We start from the raw sequence: 20,981 nt of genomic DNA, 5'->3' as shown, positions 1-20,981 counted from the left end.
CCTGTTTGTGTGAAATTTCAGTCCCTTTAAAAATCACCATTTCTTGATCGTTCAACCATGCAATACATAAATGGCAGTTATATTAATAACTGCACAAAGGTGCAGCACACTGATACTGCTATTTATGCTGCTGTCTGGATAAATGCATATTTATTCTATCCAAGTACCCATGAGACATTAGAACTATTCTTTGTTCAGACTCACAGCAGATAGTCATTTTAAAATTTCAATTATTATTTCATTCATGTTCTCTCCATTTCTGTTTCCAGCACTGCAACCAGCAATTTCTAATACCAAAATGTACTTTATAAACCATACACATGACTTGCATGCAATGAGAAAATAAAGCTATGCATAAATGATTGATATCTGCAGAAAAATGTGAAATTTAGGTGAAATATCAATATGTATACTTTTCTTAATACTTCCCAGATAATGAATGTTGAATCGGCGTATGTGTGTAGGTGTGTGTTTTACCATTAATCTTGGATGCAAGACAAACAATCACACATTACTATTCAACAAATATATCTTGAGATTCATGTCACTACAGAGCTACTTTTGGTGATGTAAGGCTTGTGAGAAATATAACAAAAACAATACAACACACTATTTCTGCCATTGAAGAATTTATAATCATCATACGATTTATTCTTTTTATTAAAGTGAGAGCCTTGAATTAAAAAAAAATGTTTTATAGTATTCATCTTACTTTATGTAGATCTTAAATTCCATCATCTGACTAAAATTTTCTTTCTTCTGTGAGATTTTGTTCCAAATAATCTCTTTTTCTTTAATCTATCCTTTATTTTCCCTTTCTCTTTTGACATAAAAAAAAAAAAAAATACAGAAGAAAAACTAGATAACTGGGAGCTCCAAAGACTTCACCAAAAGAGTAAAAAGAGTACCTACAGACTGGGAAAAAGTTTTTAGCTACGACATTTCTGATCAGCTCCTGATCTCTAAAATCTAAATGATACTGCAAAAACTCAACTGCAAAAAGACAAATAACCCAATTAAAAAATGGGCAAAAGATATGAATAGACACTTCACTAAAGAAGACATTCAGGTAGCTAACAGATATATGAGGAAATGTTCACGATCATTAGCCATTAGAGAAATGCAGATCAAAACTACAATGTGATTTCACCTCACTCCAACAAGGCTGTCATTAATCCAAAAAAACACAAAATAATAAATGTTGGAGAGGCTGTGGAGAGATTGGAACACTTCTACACTGCTGGTGGGAATGTCAAATGGTACAACCACTTTGGAAATCAATTTGGCACTTCCTTAAAAAGCTAGAAATAGAACTACCATACAATCCAGCAATCCCACTCCTTGGAATATATCCTAGAGAAATAAGAGCCTTTACACAAACAGATATATGCACACCCATGTTTATTGCAGCACTGTTTACAATAGGAAAAACATGGAAGCAACCCAGGTGCCCATCGATGGATGAACGCATAAATAAATCATGGTATATTCACACAATGGAATACTACGCATCAATAAAGAACAGTGAGGAATCTGTGAAACATTTCATAACATGGAGGAACCTGGAAGGCATTATGCTGAGTGAAATTAGTCAATTGCAAAAGGACAAATATCATATAAGACCACTATTACAAGAACTTGAGAAATAGTTTAAATGGAGAAGAAAACATTTTTTCATGGTTATGAGAGAGGGAAGGAAGGGAGGGTGGGAGAGGGGGATTCACTAATTAGATAGTAGATAAGAACTACTTTAGGTGAAGGGAAAGACAGCACACAATACAGGGGAGGTCAGCACAATTGGACTAAACCAAAAGCAAAGAAGTTTCCTGAATAAACTGAATGCTTCGAAGGCCAGCGTAGCACGGGCAGGCGTTTGGGGATCATGGTTTCAGGGGACATCTAAGTCAAATGGCATAATAAAATCTATTAGGAAAACATTCTGCATCCCACTTTGAAGAGTGGTATCTGGGGTCTTAAATGCCAGCAAGCAGCCATATAAGATGGATCAATTGGTCTCAACCCACCTGAATCAAAGGAGAATGAAGAACACCAAGGACACAAGGCGATTACGAGCCCAAGAGACAGAAAGGGCCACATGAACCAGAGACTACATCATCCTGAGACCAGAAGAACTAGATGGTGCCTGGCTACAACCGATGACTGCCCTGACAGGAAACACAACAGAGAACCCCTGAGGGAGCAGGAGAGCAGTGGGATGCAGTCCCAAATGCTCATAAGACCAGACTTAATCGTCTGACTGAGACTCGAAGGACCCTGGTAGTCATGGCCCCCAGACCTTCTGTTGCCCCAGGGCAGGAACCATTCCCAAACTCAACTCTTCAGGCATGGATTGGACTGGACAATGGGTTGGAAAAGGATGCTGGTGAGGAGCGAGCTTATTGGATCAGGTGGACACTTGAGACTATGTTGGCATCTCCTGCCTGGAGGGGAGGTGAGAGGGTGGAGGGGGTTAGAAGCTGGCAACATGGACACAAAAAGAGAGAGTGGAGGGAGAGAGCGGGCTGTCTCATTAGGGGGAGAGTAATTGAGCGTGTGTAGCAAGGTGTATATGGGTTTTTGTGTGAGAGACTGACTTGATTTGTAAGCTTTCACTTAAAGCACAATAAAAATTATATAAAAAAAGCATACTTCTGATTTAAGAAAAATTGAAACGGCATACTTGGATCACATAATTTCTGATCCATGGTTTTCACTATATTGGCCCTTGCAGTTATGATCTCATCTTGAATGGAAGAAATCAGCCTTATACAGTTTACTGTACTATATTCATTGCAGGGCATTGTTGAAAGAAATCCCACAGTGCTTGTTACTCAGTATACAACTTATAAGGAACAATGCAAATTATTTCAGATCTCAATGCCAGGGGAAAGTATACTTTTTCTTGTGTCATTGGCCTATTTCACAATTTGATTTATGAAAACTAGTTATATTTCTCTATTTAGTTTGGTAGCTATAATATTTAAGTTGAATATGTAAATCATTCTTGAAAGATGTTTACCAGCTTGTATATAACATTTTGTTTAGGATCATGTGAATTTTACTTCCTTTCTTCATTATTCCCATTTCTTTATATATTTCTTATCTATTGCACTGTATGTTCTCTTTTACACCTTTGGAAATGAGGAAAGTAACAAATAAATACCTATAAGTGACAGGAAACTTCTATTTAATTTGAGAAAAATCTAGATTCTCTTTTACTTCTTTCTTACTCTGAGTCATAACTGCTGTTTCCTTTTTATCATTTTCTATTCCCAATTTAAGTTTCTGAAATCTGGTTTCTCTCCCCATTCTATGAAAAATGTTTCTTAAAAGATTTTGCCACTTTCCAGCCATTTGAACTTGGAAAAGTGACAGGACCTTTCTAAATCTCGTGTTCCATTTTTCTAAAATGAAGATATTAAAGCATCCATTGGTTACTTGTTTTGATTTTTTTTTTTTTAATTGTTCTATAGAGGAAGGTTTACAGAGCAAACTAGTTTCTCATTAAACAATCATTCAGTTGGATCACCTTTCTTTGGATAGGCATAACCAAGCTGTCCTTTCCTTTTTGTTTTCTATCTCCAGGCCTTTGCACGTGTCATTATAATACTTTGCTTTGTCTTCTCAAATCGCCCTTTGAAATCCTCTGCTCAGCAGTTTTACTTCATCATTTCTTCCTTTCGCTTTAGCTACTCGATTGATCAAGAGCAATTCTCAGAGTCTTTTCTGACATTCATTTTAGTCTTTTCTTTCTTTCCTGTCTTTTTAATGACCTATTGCTTTCTTCATGTATGATGTCCTTGACGTTACTCCACAACTCATCTGGTCTTCGGTCATTAGCGTTCGATGCATCAAATCTATTTTTGAGATAGTCCCTAAATTCAGATGGGATATAACCAAGGTTGTATTTTGGCTCTCTCAAACTTGTTCTAATCTTCTTCAGCTTCATCTTGAACTTGCATATGAGCAACTGATGAACTGTTCCACAGAACAGCCCCTGGCCTTGTTCTTAGTGATGATATTAAGTTTTCTATTGTCTTTTTCCACAGATGTAGTCCGTTTGACTCCTGTGTACTCCATCTGATGAGGTCCATGTGTATAGTAGCCATTTATGTTGCTTAAAAAAGGTATTTATAATGAAGAAGTTGTTGGTCTTGCAAAATTCTTTCATACAATCTCCAGCATTGTTTCTATCACCAAGGCCATATTTTCCAACTACGGATCCTTCTTTGTTTCCGACTTTCACATTTCAATCACCAGTAATTATCAATGCACCCTGATTGCATGTTTGATCAATTTCAGACTGCAAAAGTTGGTAGAAATCTTCAATTCTCATCTTTTGTATTAGTGTTCCACGAGTAGATCTGAATAATAGTAGTATTAACTGGTCCTCTTTGTATGTGTATGGATATTACCCTATCACTGACAGTGTTGTACTTTAGGATAGATCTTGAAATGTTCTTTTTGAAGATGAATGCAATGCTTTTCTTCTTCAAGCTGTCATTCCGGCATAGTAGACCGTATGCTTACCTGATTCAAAATGGCCAATATCAGTCTATTTCAGCTCACTAATGGCTAGAATATCGATGTTTATGCCTTCCCTTTCATTTTTGAGGATTTCCAATTTTCCTAGATTCATACTTCATACATTCCACATTCCAATTATTAATGGATGTTTTCAGCTGTTTCTCCTCATTTTGAGTCATGCCACATCAGCAGTTGAAGGTCCTGAAAGCTTGGCTCCAACCACATCATTAAGGTTAACTCTACTTTGAGGAGGCAGCTCTTCCCCAGTCGTATTTTGAGTGTCTTCTGAACTGAGGGGCTCATCTTTTGACACCCTATCAGACAATGTTCCTCTGCTATTCATAAGGTTTTCACAGGCTAATTCTTTTCAGAAGTACACAGTCGGTTCCTTCTTCCTGGTCTATCTTAGTCTGGAAGCTCAGCTGAAACCTGTCCACCAAGGGTGACCCTGCTAGTATTTGAAATACCGGTGGCAAAGCTTCCATAATCACAGAAACACATAAGCCACCACAGTACGACAAACTTCAGATACTTCAGACGCATGGAGTTAAGAGTAGTAAGGCACGGAGAAATGCAGAGCTGCCGTTATTAAAAATACAATAACAATAGCAAACAAGCAATCATGTACCAGTAGGTCAGGATGCCTATTCACTTTCAAACACAGCTTTGTAAGGTTTAGAAAAAAGGACTTGGTTTCTTTTATAATGAAATATTTTATTCGAAGAAAGGTGGTGAGGGTGTGAGAGAAGGACCAAGGCAGGCCAGGAAAAGCAAAGTAATTTCCAAGGTTAGCATTCACATTTAAAGAAAAGAGGAAGTTGACTAAATAGTATAGACAGGATAGTCAGAAGGGAAAGAAGAGTGAAGCAATGTAGCAGCCATTAGACACTCCTATTTAATGATAATATAGTCATATTAAAAAAAAAAAAATTGACCAGATCTTAGTTATTTTTACTGTCTGTCACAAGTCAGTAGCTGTTATTTACATTTAAAACAAAAAAACAGCTTTCTTCTTCTATGAGCAAGGATCCCTGAGTCCTTGCTATTGAGAATCAGTCTGACCTCAATTTTGCCTGGTACTTGCAAACTTCGATGTATATTTCTAAATGACAATGACATATTTTTCAGTCTCTAAAGATGGTGGCATCAATTTTACAGGAAAGCACTATCCCTTACAATCAGCTCTGGTTGTTCAGTGTGAACTGTTTATTGATATTCAATACAAAGTCAGATGTATATTTTAATATATCTTGAACTTCCATTTTGAAAAGTGATGTGTCCTAAATTGGTTGTTTCATCTCTGTCTTTTCCCTAGTAGGCATAAAAATTTTTACTTCTCTTTCATGTTTCTCTGTATTTAGAATTGTTCTGAGTCGGTTCCTTGCTTAGTTATTTAAATAAAATGCTGTATTATCTGAATTTACTGAGAATGTGAAAAGTCAGAACTCTCATTGATTTGTCTTAGTTTAAATTAGCTAACTAGAGAACATACACTCCAGCTCTACTGGTATCAAGACCACTACTGTGAGACACATAAGGAATAAAAATGGGAAATTCTACAAGTGAGGTGAAATTACGGTTTAAAAAACAAATCCATATCAATGCCTATAACATAGAAAGTTGAGATTAAAAAACAATTTCCAGTGTTTTATGTTACATATTTTAATTCAGTTAATTGTTATATGATTATTAGATTAGGAGGTCCTTAGTAATCTAGCATAGCACTTGATGTATTACAGAGTTTCAATAAATATTGCTAAATACATGAGCTGTTTCCTTAAAATAAAGATTAAATTGCAACTAAAGATTTAAATGTAATTTATGTTAAATAGAACAAAATTCAAACTATTAAACTGTGTTAAGAGAGTATTTTTATTTTAAAGAATTTTCTTTACCTTTACATACAGGCCTGTGGTCACTCCAAGCAGCAAAGACTTCAGCTATTCTTTGACAGGTAATGCTCTTTGCACCCTGTAGGACATAATCTTCATCACAAGAGAACTGTACAGTTGAACCAAGGCTAAAATTGAACAAATGGTTAAAAACAGAATTAGAAATATATAACACAATAATTATGCTTTACTTCTACAAGCATATACAACTTATCAAATATACACGAAATTGTCTTATTACTGTTTAAATAAAATGTGAAAATGACTTGTACAAATACATAACAAAAACGATAAACAAACGAATGTACCTTAAGTCACTAACTTGCATGTATTGGTAGAATCTCTAAAAATTTAAAGCTATCGTCAAGTTTAATATTCTTGTTTTCATTTGTGGAAACCAAGGTCAAATAATTGACTAAATATCCCATTCTAAGTCAGTGGTAGGTAAATGTGAAGTAAAATATAGACACCCTAACTTGAATTCTAGTACTTGCGTTCATACGATATTACAGTGCCTCTCTAGCATGTATGTGTATATATTTGGGGATGTATTTGTATATGCACATATACTTGTATATATACATATATACAGCTGCACAATTTTTACCCTAATTTCTAGAGTAACGGATGTTTCTCCCTAATTGCCAAGGGTACTGGATGTTTTTCTGAAATTAAAAAAAAAACTGACCACAGATTTTCTTCCCTAAAATTGTTAAATATCAGGCCAACAGCTAAAAAAAATAAAGTCTGAGTTCCTTAGGATGGCATAAAAAGCCCTGAAGCAGTAAGTTCCCAACAATTCCTTTACCTCATCTCTCACCTAGTGCCCCATATGACGCTGTCTGACAGTCACTGTATAGCCATTGTACAGCGTATGCTGTTTTCTTCCTGCACTGGGGTCCTTCTCCTTTATTTTGGAGGGTGTTACTTCTACCTCCCACTGAGTCTGCACATGAACATCTCCTGTTCAGCTCCCTAAGGTTGTCATCCAGGGGAATTACATGAGCATATTTGTGTTATAAGAAGATATCTCTGGGAACAATTTGGTCAACAATTATAAAGAAGAGTAATTAGATGAAGGGACACCAATAAGAAAATAACTCAAACACAGTCTAAGGCAAGGTTTCACAGACTTTGTCCTGCCAGCCAAATATGGCCCATTATCTATTTTTCACAGCTGGGAACTAAAAATGGTTTTTATATGTTTAAGTGCTTGAAAAAATATCAAGAGAAAAATATTATTTTATGATGTATAAAAATTATATCAAATTCAAATTTCAGTGTCCATGAATAAAGTATTATTGGAACAGAGCCACACTCATTCTATTATCTATTATCTATGGAACAGAGCCACACTCATTCATTTACTATTATCTTTAGTGCCACAATGGCAGAGCTGAGTAGCTGCAATAGAGATCCTTTGGTGTGGTGTGCAAGGCATAAAATATTAACTACCTGGCCCATTATAGGAACCCTGGTGCAGGAGTGGTTAAGAGCTAGGCTGCTAACCAAAAGATTGGCAGTTTGAACACACTACCTGCTCCTTGGAAACTGTATGTTGCAGTTCTGCTCTGGCCTATTGGTCACTATAAGTCAGAATCAACTTGACAGCAATGGGTTTGGTTTTTGGGGGGCCCATTACAGCAAAATGTATCCAACTGCTGGTTTGAGCTAAAATGTAAAAAAGATCTAAACTGAGGAGAAGCATGGCAAAAGACAAAAGGGTTTATTACAGGAAAAAAATCTCCACGAATAAGAATCTAGTCTTTTCTGGGGCCATTTTTTCCCCTTTTACGCTCTCCTTTTAATAAATACTCTTGTTTAAAAATATAAAACACATCCAGAAAAGTGTACAAAACAAATAATGCACACTTCAGGAAATTACCATGAGAGAAAATGTATGTATACCCAAGAAACAGGTTACCTCCAGGGACTTCTTGGACTTCTCAATGACTCCATATGGGTTTCTTTTTTAGAGTGAATGAAAAAAATTACTTAGCTTGCAGATTTAATACTACTAATATCCGTCTAAGACAGCCTAATGCATCCAGAGAATCCATATCCCTAGAAATGACAAAATTATTCTTGGTTCAGGGTACCCTTTCAAGGTTATTTAAATTGCTTAGCAGGTAAACTCACCTACCTTCTATCACCTGCTACACGTACAAAGTTCAATATCTTCCATTATTTACTCTTGGGATGACGAACGGAAATAGCCCTGATACTTATTCTAATTCTGTAGTGGAAAATATCACCATACAAGATAGAAAATAACTATTTCACACTAAATTTTGTGTTCTTCCATATGTGTTTATGACCTAAACTAATGTTATAATATCCAACTTTTTGGCTGCCTGGATTCAAGTTAGAAATGCGTGTAATGTACCCTTCTTTTCTTTTTAGCAATCAGAGTGTCAATTATGTCATGTGTTGTTGTTCTCGTTAGGTGCCGTTGAGTTGGTTCCGACTCATAGCGACCCAATACACAACAGAATGAAATACTGCCTGGTCCTGAGCCATCCTTACAATCGTTGTTATGCTTGAGCTCATTGTTGCAGCCACTGTGTTAATCCACCTCGTTGAGGGTCTTCCTCTTTTCCGCTGAGCCTGTACTCTGCCAAGCATGATGACCTTCTCCAGGGACTTATCCCTCCTGACAACATGTCCAAAGTATGTAACATGCAGTCTCGCCATCCTTGCTTCTAAGGAGCATTCTGGTTGTACTTCTAAGACAAATTTGTCTGTTCTTTTGGCATTCCATGGTATATTCAATATTCCTTGACAACACCACAATTCAAAGGCATAAATTCTTCTTCAGTCTTCCTTATTCATTGTCCAGCTTTCACGTGCATATGCTGTGACTGAAAATACCATGGCTTGGGTCAGGCGTACCTTAGTCTTCAAGGTGACATCTCTGCTCTTCAACATTTTAAAGAGGTCCTTTGCAGCAGATTTACCCAATGCAATGTGTCTTTTAATTTCCTGACTGCTTTGACCATGGCTGTTGACTGCGGATCCAAGTAAAATGAAATCCTTGACAACTTCAGTCTCTTCTCTGTTTATCATGATGTTGCTCATTGGTTCAGTTGTGAGGATTTTTGTTTATGTTGAGGTGCAATCCATGCTGAAGGCTGTGGTCTTTGATCTTCATTAGTAAGTGTTTCAAGTCCTCTTCACTTTCAGCAAGCAAGCTTGTGTCATCTGCATAACACAGGTTGTTTATGAGTCCTCCTCCAATCCTGATGCCCCATTCTTCTTCATATAGTCCAGCTTCTTGGATTATTTGCTCAGCATACAGATTGAATAAGTATGGTGAAAGAATACAACCCTGATGCACACCTTTCATGACTTTAAACCATTCAGTATCCCCTTGTTCCATCCAAACAACTGCCTCTTGATCTATGTAAAGGTTCCTCATGAGCACAATTAAGTGTTCTGGAATTTCCATTCTTCACAATGTTATTCATAATTTGTTATGATCCACACAGTCGAATGCCTTTGAATAGTCAATAAAACACAGGTAAACACCCTTCTGGTATTCTCTGCTTTCAGCCAGGATCCATCTGACATCAGCAATGATATCCCTGGTTCCAAATCCTCTTCTGAAATTGGCCTGCATTTCTGGCACTTCCCTGTCAATATACTGCTGCAGCTATTTTTGAATGATCTTCAGCAAAATTTTGCTTGGGTGTGATATTAATGATAACCCAGAAAAATATTAATGATATTGTTCTATAATTTGCACATTCGGTTGGATCACCTTTCTTGGGAATAGGCATAAGTATGGATCTCTTCCAGTCAGTTGGCCAAGAAGCTGTCTTCCATATTTCTTGGCTTAGATGAGTGAGCACCTCCAGCACTGCATCTGTGTGTTGAAACATCTCAATTGATATTCCATCAATTCCTGAAACCTTGTTTTTCACAAATGCCTTCAGAGCAGCTTGGACTTCTTCCTTCAGGACCATCGCTTCCTGATCATATGCCATCTCTTAAAATGGTTGAACATCGACTAATTCTCTTTGGTATAATGACTCTGTGTATTCCATCTTCTTTTGATGCTTCCTGCATCGTTTAATATTTTCTCCTTGGAATTCTTCACTATTGCAACTCAAGGCTTGAATTTTTTCTTCAGTTCTTTCAGCTTGAGAAACACCGAGCGTGTTCTTCTGTTTTGGTTTTCCATCTGCAGCTCTTTGCACAAGTCATTATAATACTTTGCTTTGTCTTTTTGAGATGCCCTTTGAAATCTTCTGTTCAGTTCTTTTACTTCATCAATTCTTCCTTTTGCTTTAGCTGCTCAGTGTTCCAGAGCAAGTTTCAGAGTCTCCTCTGACATCCATCTTGGTCTTTTCTTTCTTTCCTGTCTTTCCAGTGACCGCTTACTTTCTTCATGGATGATGTCCTTGATGTCATTCCACAACTTATCTGGTCTTCAGTCACCAGAGTTCAATGTGTCAGATCTATTCTTCAGATGGTCTCTAAATTCAGATGGGATATACTCAAGGTCGTATTTTGGTTCTTGTGGACTTGCTCTGATTTTCTTCAGTTTCAGCTTGAACTTGCATATGAGCAATTGATGGTCTGTTCCACAGTCGGCCCCTGGCCTTGTTCTAACTGATGATATGGAGCTTTTCCATTGTCTCTTTCCACAGATGTAGGCAATTTGATTTCTGTGTGTTTCATCTGGTGAGGTCCATGTGTATAGTTGCCGTTTATGTTGGTGAAAGAAGGTATTTGCAATAAAGAAGTAGTTGGTCTTGCAAAATTCTATCATTCGATCTCCGGCATTGTTTCTATCACCAAGGCCATATTTTCCAACAACTGATCCTTCTTCTTTATTTCCAACTTTTGCATTCCAATCACCAGTAATTATCAATGAATCTTGATTTCATGTTCGATCAATTTCAGACTGCAGCAGCTGATAAAAATCTTCTATTTCTTCATCTTTGGCCCTAGTGGTTGGTGCGTAAATTTGATTAATAGTCGTATTAACTGGTCTTCCTTGTAGGCGTATGCATATTATCCTATCACTGACAGCATTGTACTTCAGTATGCATCTTGAAATGTTCTTTTTGACGATGAATGCAACACCATTCCTCTTCAAGTTGTCATTGCCAGCATAGTAGACTATATGATTGTCTGATTCAAAATGGCCAATACCAGCCCATTTCAGCTCACTAAAGCCTAGGGTATCGGTGTTTATGCAGTCCATTTCATTTTTGACGATTTCCAGTTTTCCTAGATTCATACTTCGTACATTCCAGGTTCTGATTATTAATGGATGTTTGCAGCTGTTTCTTCTCATTTTTAGTTGTGCTACAACAGTGAATGAAGGTCCCAAAAGCTTTACTCCACCCACATCATTAAGGTTGACTCTAATTTGAGGACGCAGCTCTTCCCCAGCCATCTTTTGAGTCCCTTCCAACCTTGGGTCTATCTTCTAGCACTGTATCAGACAATGTTCTGCTGATATCCATAAGGTTTTCACCAGCTAATGCTTTTCAGAAGTAGACTGCTGGGGGCTTCTTCCCAGTCTGTCTTAGTCTGAAAGCTCAGCTGAAATCTATCTTCCATGGGTGACCCTGCTGGTATGTGAATACCGGTGGCATAACTTCAGCATTACAGCAACACGGAAACCCCCACAGTAGGACAAACTGACAGGCACATGATGTATTGGACTGATATCTTAAATGGTAGGCTCCTTTAATTAGAAGCCATAAAACAGCACCAAAGGATGAATATTGTATAGTTGCTCTCAGATTATCAACAGGTATTTCCCATTTTGGAGTCCATCCTTGGAAAACTGTTTATTCACTCTTTCAATATATATTTATTGAATACGTATAACGTACTAAGAATTGTTGCAGATTCAGGTCAGTGGTGTCTTCGTAAATGTTTAAGAATTGGCTCCCTGAAGGGAAAAGAACCCTGTAACATGTGCTGATTTCCATGATATAAATACTTTCAATATGTTTGATTTCAAGCTACCAATGTGACATCACTGTAGGTGAATTTGGGAAGGAATTTTTCACCATATAGATACTAAATATGTAACTTACATCAAGGCATAAAAAATAGTAAAATGTAGTAGAATATGATGAGGTTTGAGTACTTATTATCTTTGTTTTTAATGTAATTTATTAAATTGTAAGCTCATGAAATCAAATTTTTAATCACAGCTATGTTATAGCTAGCTCCCCAAATTCCTGAAAACTCAGCAAGTATCTCTCAGGGGCTGGTATGAACAAGCTCCAACACTTCACTGCTGTAGATTATAACAGGGGAGCTTACGTTCCAGTGAGAAAGAATGAACTATAAACAACAAAATAAAAGTAAGGTTTCAGCTGATGATAAGTGCTATAAAGAAAAATACATTATGATGATATATGTGCAGAATGGTAGGAAGTCCTCTCTGTTGAAGTGATGTTTGCAGAGACAGGAGGAAGTGAGGGAAGGCACTCTATGAATAATATGAAGAAAGCTTAGAGGCAGGAGGGAAGGGCAAGTACAAAGTCTCCAAGGCAAGAATGTGTTCACTGTGTTCAAGAAACTGCAAGGAAAATAAACCAAACCAAACCAGTCGACATCAAGTCAATTCGGACTCATAGTGACCCTATAGAACTGAGCAGAACTCCACCATAGGGTTTCCAAGGAGCTCCTGGTGGATCTGAACTGCTGACCTTTTGGTTAGCTACTAAACTCTTAACCTCTAGGCAAATGAAGGGGAGGAAGGCATAAAACTAATTCAATGAAGCAACTGGGGCTTGGGGGCAGATCATTTATGACCTTGAACACTATGGGGCAGTTCTACTCTGTCACATGGGGTTGCTATTAGTTGAAATAGACTCCACAGCACACACGAAGGCTACAGTAAGAATTTTGACCTTTACTCTAAGAGAACTGAGCAATTATTGTAGGAATGTTTCTTTATATTTTAAAATGATCATATTGGCTGCTGGTGAGGAATCAACTTTAAGTGGGAAAAGGTAAAAGCAGAGAGTTTGGTTAATAAGCTATTGCAGTGATTCAAGCTCTCATGGAGATGATGAGATAATGGTGACTTATACTAGGGTGACAGAGGTTAGAAACTAATGATGGTAAGACATTGAAAGAAAGACTTCATTGTTCACTTGTAGTGTTTATAATATCAATTTTTAACTGCCTCCCACATCTCCCTTCTACACATCTGCTATTCAAAACTCCATTACCTGCAATTAATATTTTATCATGTCTCTGCCCTTGCTCACAATATTTCCTCTTGCAGAAAATTTCATTTTCCTCTAATTAGAAATTTGAGCTAATTTCAGGTCACCCATGAAGTTTGTCCTGATTCCTCATTTCAAAATTAGATGTTTTCTCCTTTGTGTCCATAGCAAGTACATGACCCTGGGAGAACATTTGCTACAGTGTTTTGGGGCTTACACTAAGCTAGAAGCACTAAGAGAGAAAAATAAAATCAAAAACCAAACCCATTGCCATCGAGTCAATTCTGGCTCATAGAAAGAAATAGTGCACAGAAAAAGAAGGTAGGAGGAACGGAACTGTCAAAAAGTAGATGGGAAGGCAATTGCCTACTTCAGTACTTTACCTTCAGGTTAGCTTAAATGATGCTTTTAATAGCATCATATATGATATTTTGGGCACACGGACTATATAAGATTTTCTAAGTCTATATCTCAAAAGATATGTCTATGTGACATAAAATATTTTAAATGAGGCGTTAACAGTTTCTTTCAGCAGAGTTCAAACTGCTAACATGGAAACGTTTCTAATTCCACATTGAGAAAGTCATTAATTTTTTTTTTCCCCATCCTTAAAAGAAAGCCTCTTTATTGGGCATTTGCAAGCACCAAAAAAAAAAAAAAATTTTTTTTTTTTTTTACACATCCAGAATTAATCCAGGCCCAATCATACCCTAGAAATGGGTACCTTGAACAAACATGCTATTTTCACTTTATGAACTGCTTTAGTATTTGAGTTAAACTTAAAAGAAAACTACCTCTAAGTTTCATTAAATATATATACGTATATTTCTAAGAAAGTATTCAGTTATATTGAAATGACAGTGAAGAAAGACAAGCTGTATCCCCTGTAATTTCTCTGTCACCACTGGAAAGACATCTGCCCTGTCCACCTAAATAAAACTTTCACTTCAGTAGGTTATTTAATCTGATAAAACATTGAAAAATAAATTATTGAACACATTTTTAATTTTAAGTGTTGAATCATCAAGCATATGATATGCAATAACACTGTTTGGAAAACAAGTATTGATCTTCACTGTGATTATGATGGTCTATGCCTGAATGCTATTATCTGTTTTAAATTACACTTATTGCAGAAATACACAACATCAAGGCTGTCTGTGAAAGAAGATATGAGGGTTTTTTCTTTTTCTTTAATATAATTTTTCTCTTTTTTTGGCCCAAGGTAACTAAACTACAATATTGTTTACAATCAAATAAACAAAATATAAAATAATACAGAAATGGAAAGAGAAATGAATGTTTTTGGGTCAGAGAAGCTAAGAAATGGGGAAGCAAGGCATCTTGAAAACATTACACCAAAGTGAGTTCGTGTTTAAGCATTTCTTCAGGTTTGTTTATTTGATTTAAAGTTTGAGGCACTTTCTGACAGATGTAGAAATTCAGCACTAAAGCAGAGGCATATTTTTCAAAATTATTTCTGTACAAGTAGAAATTATCCAGGCATGAAAGATGATCTAAAAATTAAAGCATCTGCAACTCATTTCTGAAGTTAAAAAATCAAAATACTAAGTATACACAAAATAACCGTCACCAAAATGACCTCGATAAAGCTAGTTTAGTATATTTGACAATCAAATAATTCTCTAAACATATTTAAACTAGCAATTTCAAAAATGAGTAATTATACATTAAAATTTTGAGATTCTTTTCAATAAAATTAAATTTGGGTGGAGGAATTTTCACAATACTATATGCTCTCTTTTAAAATTACATAGGTGACTGATTACTGAAAATTTTGGCATGAAGACCAGCTCCTCCACCAAAAAAAAGTGAAAATTACTTTAAGTCCTACACTGTTAATATTTTCTTGAGTCTAATTTCAGTCCTTTTCTTATTTGAATCCATTCTGCCTTCCTTCTTTTAAAAACAGAGATATTGTCTCTTTTAATTAGAGGGGCCGATTCTTCAACTGGCTTTGGATTCTATCTTTCTCTCCTTCTCATTACTTCTACCCTTAATTATTCTTTCTCACTCTTGAATATTTAATCTTTTATTCTGACTTGGAAGTAAACATGCTAGTGTTTCTTCAGTTGTTTAGAAGATGCAGAACTTTCATGTTAATAAAATTTATACTAAAGGGATGATAATGACTTGCTTTCAAGATATGTTTCTGACTTTAAATTATATTGATGTCTCCTTAGATATTTTAAAAGATTTTTACACACCAAAATTTGTCTCCTTAAAAGAATTAAAGAATATTATGGCTTTTGCTATATATATTGTCCATTTCACTGTCCTCTTAAAATTAATTCCATTCTCTTTTCATATATAGTGCCAGCAGAACCAAGTCAATGCAAAATACAAGTACAGTCCAATTCAGCATCCACCTACTTTCATATTTTAGTTTCCTTCTTTGCACTGTTGGTTATGATCAGTCTGGATAATATTGCTGGATATCTTGGCTTATGGAATGCTCAAGGTTACTCACTACCTTATTCAGTATGAAAACCAGGGCCTGCCCTATTAATCTTTTTAAATTTGGTCATTTGTGCACCTATCTCTAAGTTTCAGTAAATCTATAAGAATATTAACAGTATAATAAAATAACACTATATAAACATATAAAATATTACTGAGTCATTTACAATGATAAAGAATATCCTCAAAATTCAGAATTGGGCTATAGTTTACCTTAACTTTAAAAAAGAACCTGAGCATTCTCCAGGGTTATGATCTACACTGAGTAGTTCAAATCTCTCACTGTAGCTCTGAAAGTCATTACTTGCCTTACCATGATTGTTAGGGGAGACAGAGCCTATATCTACCATCTCTCTGCCATTTCTTCACCTGTTCTCCACCAACCACTAGGTTAGATAGAGGCCGTAATGCTTAAAATCAGAGAAATACAGATTCAATGAATCACTCTCTGGTCCTTAGAATCATAGATCAGAGAAGAGTCCGATGTAATGATTTTTGTGCAAATAAGAATGAATGAGTAAAGTGCTACACTGCAGAACTTAAACTTAGAGTGGCAAATTCACATTATTTGAGACCTTTTAAAGAATCCATAATTCATTCAAGGTTAAATTGGGATGGAGTGTGTCAGACTCAGTGACTTCCAGCAGCATGAGCTGGTAGGGGTTATAGATGGTTTTGTCTTTGGAGTGGAAAGCTTGGAGCTAAGGGAATTCCAAAGGAAAACACCAGCATCTAGTCAGGGAAGGCAAAACCCAGAGACAGAAGACAGGTCAACAGAGGTTCCCTAAGGGACTGGGCAGAAGTGCAAGCACACTCTTTATTGATTTTCATTTCTTTCATTACTTTCTAAAACTGCAGTCCCCAAAGTATGTGCCGAATAGGCCCATTTTCAAATTGATTCATAATACATTTCTGTACGCACAGCAGTGTTTTACAAAGTGTATCCCAGGGGTCACCAGACCCTAGGAGTCTTGTTAAGTATGTAGTTATTTTGATCACACCTCACATCTCTAAAGACGAAGCTTGAAAAATCAAATTTTTGTATTGAAGTTTTTTAATTATTCCAGTAAATGATGAAGGTTTCAGAACCAACAGTTTAGTGGTTAGCTGGGAGTAGACTAAACGATAAAGCAAGCACCTGATTTGATTATATTTTAGAAATAATAGTTTATATTAGGTATCATGTGAAAACCTCCACAGAGGTTACATATTCCTTTCTTGATAAAGGCCAAGATCCTTGGGAGAATTCATAAGGGCCATTCATGATCTGGATGCTTCCTACGTTTTCTACCTTACCTCTCATAATCTGGGTGCTCGTCTCCACCCTGGCTACCTACTGACCTCCCAGTGCTTTACTCGCTCACTTGAAGGTATTTATTTATTAATCCATTTATTCAACACATATTCACTGAGTGCCTAAGTAGAAGTTATAAATTTAATTGTTCTATACACAGTCCAGGCCAAAAATTAGATAGCTAATTGGCTAGTTTGCTTCATTAAAGGTGTTTATATTCTAAAATAAGTTTTTCCTTTAAATATGATACAGGCCCAACAAAACAAGAAGCTTTCTGGTTATCATTATTGCAATCTTTGATATATGTTGTTTGTATGCAAAGAGGATGCAAGATTTAAATAAAACAAGAGATTCTACTCTCAGATATAGGGAGAAAAAAATCAATTTCAATATCATATTTTAACTGCAGAGGTTGCTGTGGGAGAAGAATAGTAGGCACCTAATAAAGGCTGGCTGGGGTTGTAAAACCTGAGCCTAATACTGGAGGGTGAGTACACATAGCTAAGAAAAGAACAGGAAGAAAGAAATTCTAGGTAAGGAATTCAGAATTAAAAAAAAAAAATTCCATGTTAAATTTTGGGAAGTACAATAGTTGAGGAAATTGGAATTGGGAAGGAGGTGGATGAGGAATGAAGGATTGGTGATATGAGGTTAGAGAAAAAAAACAGACTAGATCATGCTGTCTATGTCTGAGAGACTTGGTTCTCCTTCAATAGCCATTTTCTGCTTTGATAATTTCACTATGATGACCAAGGTGTCTGACCCAAGCCAGGGCCTTTTCAATTGCCTCATATGTTTGCGAAAGTTGGATAATGAAAACGGAAGACAGAAGAATTGATACAATCAAATTGTGGGGCTGAGAAGAATAATGAATATACCATGGATTGTCAAAACAAGAAAGAAATCAGTCTTAGAAAAAATACAACCAGAATGTTTCTTAGAAGCTAGGCTGGTGAGATTTTGACTTGTGTACTTTGGTCATGGCATCAGGAAATACCCATCACTATAAAAGAACATCATGCTTGGTAAAGTAGAGGTCCCACAAAAATGAAGGAAACCCTCAATGAGATGTACTGACGCAATAGCTGCAACAATGGACTCACACATACCAATCGTCATAAAAATGGTGCAGAACAGGGTGATGTTTCCTTGCATTACACATAAGGTTGCAATGAGTCAGAGCCAATTCAACAGCAGCTGACAGCAACAACTGTCCCTTAAAAAGAAATATGACTTATTCCGAAAAGGGGTGGATATTCCTGATTCTCATATCATCCCCAGGGAAGACTCGTAATTAGTGTAAAACAGTTACGCCGATCTCATTCTCTTTCCCTAGTGATTTTTCTAAGGGTAGGTATGCCAACCATTTCTGATCAATGAGATAGAAATTGGTTAAGGAGGCTTTCCTTCCAGAGCAAAAAATACAAGGTATCGAGAAGAGAAAACTCTTTAGCCCTTTTTACTTCTTTAGTCTTCTTCTTTCCTTGGCCTGAGACTCAAAGCTAATATGCTAAGAATGATGGGACCAAAGGATAAGAAAAAGATGGAAAGAGCCTTGACCCTCAACAGCTTTGTTAATTAGCTAACGTGATATCAGCAACTGTTTTCTTCTGGACTTCTTGTGTGGGAAAAAAAACAAACTTTTATTTGTAAAATTCCCATTGGGTATTCTTTTACTTGCAAGAGCCTATGTAAAAAGGAGTTTAGATGCTACCTTATGATAAGAGAAAAGCGCATAGCATGACACTGTTTCCGCAGTTGGGAATGTATCCCACTCCCTTGTATACTTAGCAACCGCTAACTTGGCTTCATCTAACGCCCCATATTATATATTACACTCAGTAATACTAAACTGTCCCTAAATGAGCTATATGAGTTTTGAACTCTGTGTTAGTGTATGTGCTCTACCTTCTTCCTGAATCTTTCTCCTTCTTTTCTTGTCTATATTGAAAACTTCAGCTCATATTTATAACAGTACAGATACACCGTCTTCTGAGAGGTTCTTCTGGTCCTCTATACCACAACCACAACAGAGCTAATGATCCCTTGCTCTGTGCATTAAATATACATATTTCTGTTTTCTGTGCTCATCTCATTTTATTATAGGTTTTTTATTTCTGTTTTTCTCTATACAGTTGAAAATTCCTTATCATTTTCATATCTGTAGCAACTAGAACAGTGGCTAGCACACTGTAAGAATTGAATAAATATCCATTTAATTAAATGACCTTTGTAATGTCTGCAAATCTAGCTTTTTTTTTTTTTTTTTTTAATCTGCCCTTTCCTTTCATCATTAGTGTCAATTAACTTGGAAACAGGAATGCAAAACATGGATATTCAGGCCAAAGAAAAGGACTTAAAACTTTTATGGAATATGAGATGTCTGAAGAGGGCTTGAAGCACTCACTAATGAAGATCAAAGACCACAGGCTCCAGTATGGATTACACCTCAACATAAAGAAAACAAAAATCCTCACAACTGGACCAATGAGCAACATCATGATAAATGGAGAAAAGATTGAAGTTGTCAAGGATTTCATCTGACTTGGATCCACAATCAACAGCCATGGAAGCAGCAGTCAAGAAATCAAAAGACACATTGCATTGGGCAAATCTGCTGCAAAGGACCTCTTTAAAGTGTTGAAGAGCAAAGATGTCACCCTGAAGACTAAGGTGCACCGGACCCAAGCCATGGTATTTTCAATCACATCATATGCACGTGAAAGCTGGACAATGAATAAGGAAGACCGAAGAAGAGTTGACACGTTTGAATTGTGGTGTTGGCGAAGAATATTGAATATACCGTGGACTGCCAAAAGAACGAACAAATCTGTCTTGGAAGGAGTGCGGCCAGAATGCTCCTTAGAGGCAAGGATGGTGAGACTGCATCTTACATACTTTGGACATGTTTTCAGGAGGGATCAGTTCCTGGAGAAGGACATCATGCGTGGCAGAGTACAGGGTCAGCAGAAAAGAGGAAGACCCTCAACGAGGTGGATTGACATATTGGCTGCAACAATGAGCTCAAGCATAGCAACGATTGTAAGGATGGGGCAGGACCAGGCAGTGTTTCGTTCTGTTGTGCATAGGGTCGCTATGAGTCGGAACTGACTCGATGACACCTAACAACAATAATTCCAAAACTATTGAATAAATTGAGTCTGCCATGTCTGCTGCTACTACTATCTTTTCTGGGACTAGGCTACAAAATATTTTCTTTATAATGCACAAAATTTTAAGCATGGGAATACATAGGTGAACAAAACAGAAAGGTCTTGCTCTCATGGAGTTTACATTCTAATGGAGAGAGAAAAACTATCAATCAGGGTCTTCAATCAGAGTCCAACTGGAAAACAGAAACCTTACTAAACGTTTTCTAGGGAGAAGGCTATGTTAACGGAAACAGAGGAATCAATTAACTTTGTTAAATAAACATGGTAGACCTATTTAGTCTGCCATATTTAAGAACTCTTCCCCACAAGGCAGAGAGAGAGAATGAGATAAACCTTGGCTTCTCCCTTCTTTATGTCTTTTTATAAATTTCATGCTAGGAATAGTTATTTATGAATGGCCCAAGTCAGC

General features: G+C 36.6%; 1 protein-coding gene across 3 annotated transcripts in view; it reads right to left on the bottom strand.

The window, feature by feature from the left end:
• The window catches only part of CSMD3 (CUB and Sushi multiple domains 3), a 1,374,620-nt gene that overhangs the window by 741,150 nt on the left and 612,489 nt on the right, over positions 1-20,981 (bottom strand). For all 3 annotated transcript variants that reach the window (XM_049854130.1, XM_049854131.1, XM_049854132.1), the window contains one exon: positions 6,423-6,547. In XM_049854130.1, the coding sequence (XP_049710087.1) occupies positions 6,423-6,547 (125 nt within the window). The remainder of the gene's footprint in view (positions 1-6,422; positions 6,548-20,981) is intronic.

The sequence above is a fragment of the Elephas maximus genome, chromosome 15 (assembly GCF_024166365.1).
Source record: "Elephas maximus indicus isolate mEleMax1 chromosome 15, mEleMax1 primary haplotype, whole genome shotgun sequence".
NCBI classification, from domain to species: Eukaryota; Metazoa; Chordata; class Mammalia; order Proboscidea; family Elephantidae; genus Elephas; species Elephas maximus.
The sequence above is the reverse complement of the archived record's forward strand: the minus strand, read 5'-3'. Positions and strand labels throughout refer to the sequence as shown.